The sequence below is a fragment of the Electrona antarctica genome (genome assembly GCF_951216825.1).
Source record: "Electrona antarctica genome assembly, chromosome: 2".
NCBI classification, from domain to species: domain Eukaryota; kingdom Metazoa; phylum Chordata; class Actinopteri; order Myctophiformes; family Myctophidae; genus Electrona; species Electrona antarctica.
In genome coordinates, this window is record NC_136807.1 from 52,049,200 (window position 1) to 52,063,565 (window position 14,366).

At 44.6% G+C, this 14,366-nt stretch overlaps 2 protein-coding genes across 2 annotated transcripts in view; one reads left to right on the forward strand and one right to left on the reverse strand.

Annotated features, from left to right (window-relative positions):
* cttnbp2nlb (CTTNBP2 N-terminal like b) overlaps positions 1-14,366 on the reverse strand; it is a 420,337-nt gene that overhangs the window by 74,278 nt on the left and 331,693 nt on the right. The window lies entirely within an intron of this gene.
* LOC306940346 (myosin-7-like) overlaps positions 1-14,366 on the forward strand; it is a gene marked incomplete at its 5' end in the record, with an annotated part of 60,977 nt that overhangs the window by 3,975 nt on the left and 42,636 nt on the right. Inside the window, 7 exons of the mRNA XM_079525367.1 lie at positions 2,909-3,065; positions 3,287-3,314; positions 6,693-6,798; positions 8,736-8,828; positions 8,991-9,054; positions 9,703-9,801; positions 10,245-10,348. Of these exons, the coding sequence (XP_079381493.1) occupies positions 2,909-3,065; positions 3,287-3,314; positions 6,693-6,798; positions 8,736-8,828; positions 8,991-9,054; positions 9,703-9,801; positions 10,245-10,348 (651 nt within the window). The remainder of the gene's footprint in view (positions 1-2,908; positions 3,066-3,286; positions 3,315-6,692; positions 6,799-8,735; positions 8,829-8,990; positions 9,055-9,702; positions 9,802-10,244; positions 10,349-14,366) is intronic.

The following is a 14,366-nucleotide window of genomic DNA, read 5'->3' on the forward strand; positions in this document are numbered from 1 at the left end:
GTGTTCGTCCTCCACAGACCTACTCGGTTTAGGTTAACTGTATTAACATTGGGTTCGTCCTCCACAGACCTACTCAGGTCTAGGTTAACTGTAATTATATTGTGTTCGTCCTCCACAGACCTACTCTGGTTTAGGTTAACTGTATTAACATTGTGTTCGTCCTCCACATACCTACTCTGGTTTAGGTTAACTGTATTAACATTGTGTTCGTCCTCCACAGACCTACTCTGGTTTAGGTTAACTGTATTAACATTGTGTTCGTCCTCCACAGACCTACTCGGGTTTAGGTTAACTGTATTAACATTGTGTTCGTCCTCCACAGACCTACTCGGTTTAGGTTAACTGTAATTACATTGTGTTCGTCCTCCACAGACCTACTCGGTTTAGGTTAACTGTAATTACATTGTGTTCGTCCTCCACAGACCTACTCGGTTTAGGTTAACTGTATTAACATTGTGTTCGTCCTCCACAGACCTACTCTGGTCTAGGTTAACTGTATTAACATTGTGTTCGTCCTCCACAGACCTACTCTAGTTTAGGTTAACTGTAATTACATTGTGTTCGTCCTCCACAGACCTACTCGGTTTAGGTTAACTGTATTAACATTGTGTTCGTCCTCCACAGACCTACTCTGGTCTAGGTTAACTGTATTAACATTGTGTTCGTCCTCCACAGACCTACTCTGGTTTAGGTTAACTGTAATTACATTGTGTTCGTCCTCCACAGACCTACTCGGTTTAGGTTAACTGTATTAACATTGGGTTCGTCCTCCACAGACCTACTCTGGTTTAGGTTAACTGTATTAACATTGTGTTCGTCCTCCACAGACCTACTCGGGTCTAGGTTAACTGTAATTATATTGTGTTCGTCCTCCACAGACCTACTCTGGTTTAGGTTAACTGTATTAACATTGTGTTCGTCCTCCACAGACCTACTCAGGTCTAGGTTAACTGTATTAACATTGTGTTCGTCCTCCACAGACCTACTCAGGTCTAGGTTAACTGTATTAACATTGTGTTCGTCCTCCACAGACCTACTCGGTTTAGGTTAACTGTATTAACATTGGGTTCGTCCTCCACAGACCTACTCTGGTTTAGGTTAACTGTATTAACATTGTGTTCGTCCTCCACAGACCTACTCGGGTTTAGGTTAACTGTATTAACATTGTGTTCGTCCTCCCCAGACCTACTCGGGTCTAGGTTAACTGTAATTATATTGTGTTCGTCCTCCACAGACCTACTCTGGTTTAGGTTAACTGTATTAACATTGTGTTCGTCCTCCACAGACCTACTCGGTTTAGGTTAACTGTATTAACATTGTGTTCGTCCTCCACAGACCTACTCGGTTTAGGTTAACTGTATTAACATTGGGTTCGTCCTCCACAGACCTACTCAGGTCTAGGTTAACTGTAATTATATTGTGTTCGTCCTCCACAGACCTACTCTGGTTTAGGTTAACTGTATTAACATTGTGTTCGTCCTCCACAGACCTACTCTGGTTTAGGTTAACTGTATTAACATTGTGTTCGTCCTCCACAGACCTACTCTGGTTTAGGTTAACTGTATTAACATTGTGTTCGTCCTCCACAGACCTACTCGGGTTTAGGTTAACTGTATTAACATTGTGTTCGTCCTCCACAGACCTACTCGGTTTAGGTTAACTGTAATTACATTGTGTTCGTCCTCCACAGACCTACTCGGTTTAGGTTAACTGTAATTACATTGTGTTCGTCCTCCACAGACCTACTCGGTTTAGGTTAACTGTATTAACATTGTGTTCGTCCTCCACAGACCTACTCTGGTCTAGGTTAACTGTATTAACATTGTGTTCGTCCTCCACAGACCTACTCTAGTTTAGGTTAACTGTAATTACATTGTGTTCGTCCTCCACAGACCTACTCGGTTTAGGTTAACTGTATTAACATTGTGTTCGTCCTCCACAGACCTACTCTGGTCTAGGTTAACTGTATTAACATTGTGTTCGTCCTCCACAGACCTACTCTGGTTTAGGTTAACTGTAATTACATTGTGTTCGTCCTCCACAGACCTACTCGGTTTAGGTTAACTGTATTAACATTGGGTTCGTCCTCCACAGACCTACTCTGGTTTAGGTTAACTGTATTAACATTGTGTTCGTCCTCCACAGACCTACTCGGGTCTAGGTTAACTGTAATTATATTGTGTTCGTCCTCCACAGACCTACTCTGGTTTAGGTTAACTGTATTAACATTGTGTTCGTCCTCCACAGACCTACTCTGTTTAGGTTCACTGTATTAACATTGTGTTCGTCCTCCACAGACCTACTCGGGTTTAGGTTAACTGTATTAACATTGTGTTCGTCCTCCACAGACCTACTCTGGTCTAGGTTAACTGTATTAACATTGTGTTCGTCCTCCACAGACCTACTCGGTTTAGGTTAACTGTATTAACATTGTGTTCGTCCTCCACAGACCTACTCTGGTCTAGGTTAACTGTATTAACATTGTGTTCGTCCTCCTCCAGACCTACTCAGGTTTAGGTTAACTGTATTAACATTGTGTTCGTCCTCCACAGACCTACTCTGGTCTAGGTTAACTGTATTAACATTGTGTTCGTCCTCCACAGACCTACTCGGTTTAGGTTAACTGTATTAACATTGTGTTCGTCCTCCACAGACCTACTCTGGTCTAGGTTAACTGTATTAACATTGTGTTCGTCCTCCACAGACCTACTCGGTTTAGGTTAACTGTATTAACATTGTGTTCGTCCTCCACAGACCTACTCTGGTTTAGGTTAACTGTATTAACATTGTGTTCGTCCTCCACAGACCTACTCTGGTTTAGGTTAACTGTATTAACATTGTGTTCGTCCTCCACAGACCTACTCTGGTTTAGGTTAACTGTATTAACATTGTGTTCGTCCTCCTCCAGACCTACTCGGGGCTGTTCTGCGTCACCGTCAACCCCTACAAGTGGCTGCCGGTGTACGACCAATCGGTGGTCAACGCCTACAGAGGCAAGAAGAGGAGTGAAGCTCCGCCCCACGTGTTCTCGGTGTCCGACAACGCCTACCAGTACATGTTGTCAGGTACTTTATTTTGGGTACTTCTTTAAAACACCTCTTTTTGGTGTTTTAAGCATTATTTTATACTTTAGCTATTGAAAAATAGCAGATCTACAAGCTCGAGTTTGTTGATAGAAAAGTGTCTGCTACAGTACATGCCTATACATTGAGAATCATAATGCGAGACTGCCCCAAATTTGTACCTACGTTATCATCATTATTTACCTTCTGTTTAACTTTTGCAGACCGGGAGAATCAATCTGTCCTGATCACGTGAGTAAAGCCTTACGATTCAATTCAATTCAATTCAAAGGAGCTTTATTGGCACGAGAAAACACACATTTACATTGACAATTAAAGCACGTGTCAAAATACAATAAAAACAGTTGGAAACGGGGAAAGTATATACAGTTGGAGGGGATACAACATTGTGTAAACAGAGCTATGTCACATTGCATCATTATTTATATACATGTTATAACAGGGTATAAAATCTTTTCTGAAACAAATAGCAGCATTTCTTTGCAGTCACTTTGGGACAAATAGCAGCATTGTTTTTTCTCAATAGTATTTAAATAGTATAAAAAAATCTGATTTAAGTCTAGTTAGTCTAGTTTTAGTCGACTAAATCTACAGTTGATTTAGTCGACTGAAATGTATTTTGGCGGGCCTTGATGCCTTCGTAATGATTGTTTTTACGTGCCGCGTTTTGAGCTTGTAGATCTGCTATTTTCAGCACAACACTGGTCATTAGGGTGGTTGTATTCCATTAGCTAACCTTACAGTCTTACCGTAACGTCATTAAACCTTGACGTGATATTATATAACTTCATGTAGCTCATCATGTACAATTCCTGAAACAAACAAACCTGTACACAAACAAATCCATGAAACTTGGTTCTTGTACCTAATCAGTGGTGAGTCTGCAGGTGCTCATGTTTATGTATTTGATATGGACAATATGTACAGTATGTACAGTATGAGGACCCCCTCTAAAATGAGATGAGACATCTCAAGGGGATTATCCTTTCAATAAAGGTATATAACAGTATGTACAGTATGTAGATGCATTGATGCCTTACAGTGTGTTAGCACGAGTGCCAATGTTCACCACCTGTCCACAGGAGACTTTTCTAAGAATACGGCATCACTGTAGTTTAAACAAAACCCAAATAGCAGATCTACAAGCTCGTAGCGCGGCACTCGGTGCCGCGCTACGAGCTTGTAGATCTGCTACAAGTACAAAAAAAGGAATTATATACTATGAATATTTTACATCAAAATTATTTCAACCATATAGTTTGAGTCCTCTGTAGAACACGTTACCATCCGTCTCTAGTTTTACAACCGTATGGCGAGGAGTTCCAAAGGTTTTGCCCCCTTTTTCTGAGAAGGCAGACTGTCCCAATGAGTTGTTGTTACACCTGGGAACAGTACAGTGACCACATGTTGAGGCTTGTGTAGTTGCTCTGCAAGAGTGGTTCCCAAAGTGGGGTCCGGGGACCCCCAGGGGTCCTTGAGGGAGTTCCAGGGGGTCCACCTGCAGCTAAATGATAGTTTGGAACACAATTAAACCTTATGGCCCTCATTTATCAACCGTGCGTACAGCAAAATATGGGTGTACGCCGAAATTACTAATTTCGGCATTTACGATTTGCGCCAAAGCTTGAAAATGATCGTGTGCCAAGACAAAAATCACGTCTGGTCGGGAGCTGTCGTACGCTTTGTCCTCACCTGTTTTTCTGTCGTAGAACAGCGGAGCAGCATTGTTTGACCAGCTGAGAGGCTGTCACAGGCATCTAAACATATGTATTCACTCCTAAAATGTTAATATAAAACTGTATGGGCTACATGTAAAAAAATAAAAATAAAATAAAAAAGGAATAGTCATATGATGTGTCTTTGTGTCATATGAAATTGGTAGGATTACCAACTTTACAAGCAATTACAATCGCGCAATTAAAACAATGTTGCAAGTTTAGATACTAGCCATTTAAACAGTGTTTTGCATGAGCGCATACATGCGAGGATTTGGGCTGTCTTGTCTGTGCTGGAATATTTCCATGACGGGACGTTGGAGAATAGCCTATAGTGCAGTGCTGCAGCTGCGGAGAGTCCCAACATGGGTAGCCTACTGTAGCCTAATTTACAGCAGGCCGATGTCTTTCTGGAGTTACGGTAGGCTATGTGCAATCTCCTCCTCGTTTAATAAACCCGAACTCGAATGCCAAATGTGCCGTGCCAGCGCAAGTGGGAACGCATCAGTGGAGAACTGTTCTAACCCAGCCAGCCCACCACCATGAGGCTACGGTTTTGGCTGCAATTAGTGCAATATTCATATAGTTGACACTGCCACTGCAGCGACTAGCGACTGCAAGGCAATCTGAAAAATCTAAATAGACTGTCGAACGTGCATGGTCAGTTGGTCACGGACCACGGTGTCACGGACGGATCACAGTGATAGAGACAGACAGACAGGGCAGGAGGGAGGAGATGCAAAACAGCAGCGTGTGTGCGCGCCTATTTGTTATTTAATTCATGGTTCACAGGTTCAGGTTTTCGTTCACTAATATATCTTGTTGTATATTAAATGAATAAATAATAATTTAATATAGGCTACAACAGTAGCCTACAACTAACAACACACCACAGGCGCATAGCGTGGATCAAAATTAATGATTGACTGGGCAAATTAGCATGGGGGGGGGGGGGGGGGGGGGGGGGGGGGGGGGGCATCCCCGGCCGTGTGAACTGTGAACGGTTTGGGGGACCATTTAAAACAAAGGCGGCTTGCATGTTGTGGTTTACGAACCAGAAAGGCAAGCGAGGAGAAACAGACAGGGTAGGCCTATAGCTTTATTTAATCCATGCAGGTGTTCGTTCTTTATATATTTAAGATACAACACACCAGTTGGGCTTGCAAATTGCGTGTGCGTGCGTGCATCTGTGTGTGTGTATGAGGGTATGGGGGGGGGGGGTGAGGCGGGCAGCAAGAAAAGGAAACCTTTTTATTGGCTTTTAACATCATGTAACCCTGGTTACCATACGTTGTGTGGTCGTATTGCAGTTGTTCATGTCGCAAAAACGAGGGCGAGGCTTGATTTCACAGGGCGTGCCAGATAGATTTCAGCCGTCACATTTATTAACGTCGGAACGAAATTAAGGAAGGATCAGCTGTTTGCGATCACTTTATAAATGCCGACGCGACGTGGGTGTACTACGAAACCTACACTCGAATTTGGGGCAGAATTTACAATCAATTGATAAATGAGGGCCTATGTGTCTGTAACTCTGAGAGTGTACAAATGGAACCACCCGGTTCCATGTGTACACTCTCAGAGTTAAATTAACATTGATTTTACAATATAAATTGGGGGTCCCAGAGATAGAAATGCCATTGAATGGCGGGTCCGTAGACTAATGCATGTCAAACTGGGGGTGCTTGAAATTAAATGGTTTGAGAATCTCTGCTAGAGCCGTAAACATCTTCTCATATGGGGGTCCCTGGCATATCTTTTCAAGTGGGGGTCCGCGGGGCTAATTTGCCTAATTAGTGTCATTTTGGGGGTCCTTGACATGAAACAGCAGAGCTCGGAAGTCTATCAACCAGTGCTGGGAAGACCGTGATATTTTGTTCTTGTACCCAATCAGTGGTGAGTCCGGTGCTGGGAAGACCGTGAACACCAAGAGAGTCATCCAGTACTTCGCCAGCATCGCAGCAGTCGTTGGGAAGAAGGACGCTGCAGCAGAGAAAAAGGTTTATTTTCTACTCTAGTTCAGAGAAAAAGGTTTATTTTCTACTCTAGTTCAGAGAAAAAGGTTTATTTTCTACTCTAGTTCAGAGAAAAAGGTTTATTTTCTACTCTAGTTCAGAGAAAAAGGTTTATTTTATACTCTAGTTCAGAGAAAAAGGTTTATTTTATACTCTAGTTCAGAGAAAAAGGTTTATTTTCTACTCTAGTTCAGAGAAAATTTTCTACTCTAGTTCAGAGAAAAAGGTTTATTTTCTACTCTAGTTCAGGGAAAAAGGTTTATTTTCTACTCTAGTTCAGAGAAAAAGGTTTATTTTCTACTCTAGTTCAGAGAAAAAGGTTTATTTTCTACTCTAGTTCACAGAAAAAGGTTTATTTTCTACTCTAGTTCAGAGAAAAAGGTTTATTTTCTACTCTAGTTCAGAGAAAAAGGTTTATTTTCTACTCTAGTTCAGGGAAAAAGGTTTATTTTCTACTCTAGTTCAGAGAAAAAGGTTTATTTTCTACTCTAGTTCACAGAAAAAGGTTTATTTTCTACTCTAGTTCAGAGAAAAAGGTTTATTTTATACTCTAGTTCAGAGAAAAAGGTTTATTTTCTACTCTAGTTCAGAGAAAAAGGTTTATTTTATACTCTAGTTCAGGGAAAAAGGTTTATTTTCTACTCTAGTTCAGAGAAAAAGGTTTATTTTCTACTCTAGTTCAGAGAAAAAGGTTTATTTTCTACTCTAGTTCACAGAAAAAGGTTTATTTTCTACTCTAGTTCAGAGAAAAAGGTTTATTTTCTACTCTAGTTCACAGAAAAAGGTTTATTTTCTACTCTAGTTCACAGAAAAAGGTTTATTTTCTACTCTAGTTCACAGAAAAAGGTTTATTTTCTACTCTAGTTCAGAGAAAAAGGTTTATTTTATACTCTAGTTCAGGGAAAAAACTTTATTTTCTACTCTAGTTCAGAGAAAAAGGTTTATTTTCTACTCTAGTTCAGAGAAAAAGGTTTATTTTCTACTCTAGTTCAGTTCAGAATTTACATGGTACACATAGTACATGCATAAACTAAATCCTTGCTGATTATATCTGGTTCAGTATTTATTTATTCTATATTTTCTCTGTTATTACGGTTAATGTAGCGGCCAATTTGTATTGGGGGTGGGGAGGGGGTCGCGATCGAGACCAAAGCATTTACGGGGAGTCCCCGGCCCAAAAAACGTTGAGAACCCCTGCTCTAGTTCCCCCAAATAACTTCGGAGCTTGTAATGTCCAACATTGTTTTCTCACTCAACCCGTATTATAAACAAACCCAACGTACGGTATTTACGCTTATGCAGGGTATCTGCACGATTGTAAAGTGACAATTTACTGACTTTTAAGACCTATTTAATTGGCCAAATTGTCAAATGAGAGGCAAACAATGTGGAAATTGCTGATCTACAAGCTCACAATGGCTCGCACTCGCAGTGCAAGGCGTTGTGAGCTTGTATAGTTGGTCTACTTTCACAATATTTATCTGCGAAAGAGATTCAAAGTAATGCCTAAAGTAAATGTAATGCCCTGAAGGCTTTGTGAAACCTTGGTCTACTGTAACAGAACTGGGTTTAACCCATTTTGACCTGAGATCAGATTCTAAAAATGTCGTCTACACGCTGACAGTTTTCTGAAAAAGCTATGTTTCTATGTCAGTCGTTCTTCGATTTTTCTAAAATAGCAGACCTACAAGCTCGTAGCGCGCCACTCGGTGGCGCGCTATGAGCTTGTAGATCTGCTATTTTTCAATAGCTAAAGCATAACATGATGCTAACACCAAAAGGGGTTCCCGCCCAAAAAAGGGTTTTAAAGAGTCTCTACTGCTCTCCAGGGAACCACACACACACACACACACACACACACACACACACACACACACACACACACGCACACTTAAAGCCTTTCTCTCTGTGCTGCTCTCCAGGGAACCCTTGAAGATCAAATCATTCAGGCTAACCCTGCTCTGGAGGCCTTCGGCAACGCCAAGACCATCAGGAACGACAACTCCTCCAGATTCGTACGTTTATATAACACCCCAACCTACGCACGCACGCACGCACGCACGCACACACACACACACACACACACACACACGCACATGCAGGTCATTGTGCAGTGTGTGAACAACTTCCAGGAACAGCAAACCGATCTGCCTGCCTGTATGTATTTTATTTCTCAGGGTAAATTCATCCGAATCCACTTTGGTGTCAGTGGCAAACTGTCCTCTGCTGACATTGAGACTTGTAAGTATGCAAGCAATCTTCTTTATGTACAGTATTTGATGCATTTTAAACCATAGACCGGGAGTGAGTGTGGAAATATAGTGGCCCTCTGGAGTGAGTGTGGAAATATAGTGGCCCTCTGGAGTGAGTGTGGAACTATAGTGTCCCTCTGGAGTGAGTGTGGAAATATAGTGGCCCTCTGGAGTGAGTGTGGAACTATAGTGTCCCTCTGGAGTGAGTGTGGAACTATAGTGTCCCTCTGGAGTGAGTGTGGAACTATAGTGTCCCTCTGGAGTGAGTGTGGAACTATAGTGGCCCTCTGGAGTGAGTGTGGAACTATAGTGTCCCTCTGGAGTGAGTGTGGAAATATAGTGGCCCTCTGGAGTGAGTGTGGAACTATAGTGTCCCTCTGGAGTGAGTGTGGAACTATAGTGTCCCTCTGGAGTGAGTGTGGAACTATAGTGGCCCTCTGGAGTGAGTGTGGAACTATAGTGTCCCTCTGGAGTGAGTGTGGAACTATAGTGTCCCTCTGGAGTGAGTGTGGAACTATAGTGTCCCTCTGGAGTGAGTGTGGAACAGTGGCAAAGTTGCCCACCCTTGGTCTAAACAGTAATAAAGTGCTGTGTCTTCACCCTGACCTAAACAGTAATAAAGTGTGCTGTCTTCCAGATCTGCTGGAGAAGTCCCGCGTCACGTATCAGCTGAAGGCTGAGCGAGACTACCACATCTTCTACCAGATCCTGTCTCAACAGAAACCAGAGCTGCTGGGTAGGAACGCTGAAACATTATCAACTCAATATTGAATCATATAAAGTGAATATTCCGTTGCTGCCCGGAAGAAACCACCTAACTCCATTTTTTATGTTTTTGATTATTATTATTATTATTATTATTATTATTATTATTAGTATTATTATTATTAATATTTCAACTTTTTCATAAATCATAAATAAAACCAGCTAACTCCACCCATCTTTTTTTTCTCTCCATACACCAGTGATATTGAACACCGTTTATGTCTGTGAGTTGGTTAAAAAATATTGAAGCAATGAAAAGTATTAAAAACTGCTTAGAAAAAAACCCTCCTAACTCCATTTTGGAGTTAGGTGGTTTCTTCCAGACAGCAATAATAATAAACAAAATGTCACGCCATTTAGACAACACTGTGATGATGTAATAATCCAAGTTGTGTTCTCCATGTTTTCCAACAGAGATGCTGCTCATCACCAACAACCCCTACGACTATGCCTTCATCTCCCAAGGAGAGCTCACCGTCAAGTCCATCAACGATTCTGAAGAGCTGATCGCCACTGACGTAGGTGGATCTGTGGAGTCGTAAAGACCTTTAGTAATACCACTGTCATCTCCCAATGTAGCCAATATTACTATTATGTCGCAAAATGCGTAGACACGTTTTGAGCTTGTAGATCGGCTATTTTTGCTACTTTTGTTTGACATAGAATGTAGGTCGGGAGTGGCTTATTGTCGCTATCAGCCGGTAACACGCGGAAGTCTGTCCCCGTTACAATGCTCTATAGACCTCTGGGAGATGGAGTCTGTCCCCGTACAATGCCCTATAGACCTCTGGGAGATGGAGTCTGTCCCCGTACAATGCACTAGACCCCTGGGAGATGGAGTCTGTCCCCGTTACAATGCCCTATAGACCTCTGGGAGATGGAGTCTGTCCCCGTTACAATGCCCTATAGACCTCTGGGAGATGGAGTCTGTCCCCGTTACAATGCAATAGACCCCTGAGAGATGGAGTCTGTCCAAGTTACAATGCGCTATAGACCTCTGGGAGATGGAGTCTGTCCCCGTTACAATGCACTAGACCCCTGGGAGATGGAGTCTGTCCCCGTTACAATGCGCTATAGACCCCTGGGAGATGGAGTCTATCCCTGTTACAATGCGTTATAGACCCCTGGGAGATGGAGTCTGTCCCCGTTACAATGCGCTATAGACCTCTGGAAGATGGAGTCTGTCCCTGTTACAATGCGCTATAGACCCCTGGGAGATGGAGTCTATCCCCGTTACAATGCGCTATAGACCCCTGGGAGATCAGAATCAGAATCAGAATCAGAAGACTTTATTGCCATGACATGTAAACATGTTAGGAATTTGGTTTGGTGGACAGCAGAGTGCAGTTATAACATTAGGACAAGTGCAAAACAGGACAAGACAGTGCAAAGAATAGTGAGTAAAATAAAGTGCAGAGAGTTCAAGTGATCAGTTCAGAGCACAAGTCAGTCCATTCCACTCTGAGTGGGGGTGGAGGGAGGATAAAGGGGGGTCAGGGGGGGACACCAGCAGCGTTGAGGAGCCGGATAGCCGTGGGGAAAAAGCTGTTTGAATGTCGGGCCTTCAAAGTCTTTAGGGACCGCAACCTCCTGCCTGAGGGAAGCGGGGCAAAAAGACTGTGGCCTGGGTGTGCAGGGTCAGCCATGATCTTCCTGGCCCTCCTCGAAGCCCTACTCCTAAACAGGGCCTCAAGGGGGGGCAAAGGGCAGCCAATCACCCTCTCTGCTGATCGTATGACCCGCTGCAGCTTGGCCTTGTCCTTGGCCGCTGCAGCGGGGAACCAAACAGTGATGGCGAGGGTGATGATGGATTCTATGATGGCAGTATAGAAGTTAACCAGCAAGGTTCTTGGGAGGTGGAATTTCCTCAGCTGTCTCAGAAAAAACAGTCTCTTCTGGGCCTTTTTTGTGAGGGACAGATGGAGTCTGTCCCCGTTACAATGCGCTATAGACCGCTGGGAGATGGAGTCTATCCCCGTTACAATGCTCTATAGACCCCTGGGAGATGGAGTCTGTCCCCGTTACAATGTGCTATAGACCCCTGGGAGATGGAGTCTGTCCCCGTTACAATGCTCTATAGACCCCTGGGAGATGGAGTCTGTCCCCGTTACAATGCGATATAGACCCCTGGGAGATGGAGTCTGTCCCCGTTACAATGCGATATAGACCCCTGGGAGATGGAGTCTATCCCCGTTACAATGCACTATAGACCCCTGGGAGATGGAGTCTATCCCTGTTACAATGCACTATAGACCCCTGGGAGATGGAGTCTGTCCCCGTTACAATGCTCTATAGACCCCTGGGAGATGGAGTCTGTCCCCGTTACAATGCGATATAGACCCCTGGGAGATGGAGTCTATCCCCGTTACAATGCACTATAGACCCCTGGGAGATGGAGTCTATCCCCGTTACAATGCGCTATAGAGCCCTGGGAGATGGAGTCTGTCCCCGTTACAATGCACTATAGACCCCTGGGAGATGGAGTCTATCCCTGTTACAATGCACTATAGACCCCTGGGAGATGGAGTCTGTCCCCGTTACAATGCACTATAGACCCCTGGGAGATGGAGTCTATCCCTGTTACAATGCACTATAGACCCCTGGGAGATGGAGTCTGTCCCTGTTACAATGCCCTATAGACCTCTGGGAGATGGAGTCTGTCCCCGTTACAATGCACTAGACCCTTGGGAGATGGAGTCTGTCCCCGTTACAATGCGTTATAGACCCCTGGGAGATGGAGTCTGTCCCCGTTACAATGCTCTATAGACCCCTGGGAGATGGAGTCTGTCCCCGTTACAATGCGCTATAGACGCCTGGGAGATGGAGTCTGTCCCCGTTACAATGCTCTATAGACCCCTGGGAGATGGAGTCTGTCGCCGTTACAATGCTCTATAGACCTCTGGGAGATGGAGTCTGTCCCCGTACAATGCCCTATAGACCTCTGGGAGATGGAGTCTGTCCCTGTACAATGCAGTAGACCCCTGGGAGATGGAGTCTGTCCCCGTTACAATGCAATAGACCCCTGAGAGATGGAGTCTGTCCAAGTTACAATGCGCTATAGACCTCTGGGAGATGGAGTCTGTCCCCGTTACAATGCACTAGACCCCTGGGAGATGGAGTCTGTCCCCGTTACAATGCGCTATAGACCCCTGGGAGATGGAGTCTATCCCTGTTACAATGCGTTATAGACCCCTGGGAGATGGAGTCTGTCCCCGTTACAATGCGCTATAGACCTCTGGAAGATGGAGTCTGTCCCTGTTACAATGCGCTATAGACCCCTGGGAGATGGAGTCTATCCCCGTTACAATGCGCTATAGACCCCTGGGAGATGGAGTCTGTCCCCGTTACAATGCGCTATAGACCCCTGGGAGATGGAGTCTATCCCCGTTACAATGCGCTATAGACCCCTGGGAGATGGAGTCTGTCCCCGTTACAATGCGCTAGAGCCCTGGGAGATGGAGTCTGTCCCCGTTACAATGCACTATAGACCCTTGGGAGATGGAGTCTATCCCCGTTACAATGCACTATAGACCCCTGGGAGATGGAGTCTATCCCCGTTACAATGCACTATAGACCCCTGGGAGATTGAGTCTGTCCCCGTTACAATGCACTATAGACCCCTGGGAGATGGAGTCTATCCCTGTTACAATGCGCTATAGACCCCTGGGAGATGGAGTCTGTCCCCGTTACAATGCCCTATAGACCTCTGGGAGATGGAGTCTGTCCCCGTTACAATGCGTTATATACTCCTGGGAGATGGAGTCTGTCCCCGTTACAATGCGTTATAGACCCCTGGGAGATGGAGTCTGTCCCCGTTACAATGCGCTATAGACTCCTGGGAGATTGAGTCTGTCCCCGTTACAATGCGCTATAGACTCCTGGGAGATGGAGTCTGTCCCCGTTACAATGCGCTATATACTCCTGGGAGATGGAGTCTGTCCCCGTTACAATGCGCTATAGACCCCTGGGAGATGGAGTCTGTCCCCATTACAATGCGCTATAGACCCCTGGGAGATGGAGTCTATCCCCGTTACAATGCTCTATAGACCCCTGGGAGATGGAGTCTGTCCCCGTTACAATGCGCTATAGACCCCTGGGAGATGGAGTCTATCCCCGTTACAATGCGCTATAGACCCCTGGGAGATGGAGTCTATCCCTGTTACAATGCACTATAGACCCCTGGGAGATGGAGTCTGTCCCCGTTACAATGTGCTATAGACCCCTGGGAGATGGAGTCTGTCCCCGTTACAATGCCCTATAGACCTCTGGGAGATGGAGTCTGTCCCCGTTACAATGCACTAGACCCTTGGGAGATGGAGTCTGTCCCTGTTACAATGCACTAGACCCTTGGGAGATGGAGTCTGTCCCCGTTACAATGCGTTATAGACCCCTGGGAGATGGAGTCTGTCCCCGTTACAATGCGCTATAGACTCCTGGGAGATGGAGTCTGTCCCCGTTACAATGCGCTATAGACTCCTGGGAGATGGAGTCTGTCCCCGTTACAATGCGCTATATACTCCTGGGAGATGGAGTCTG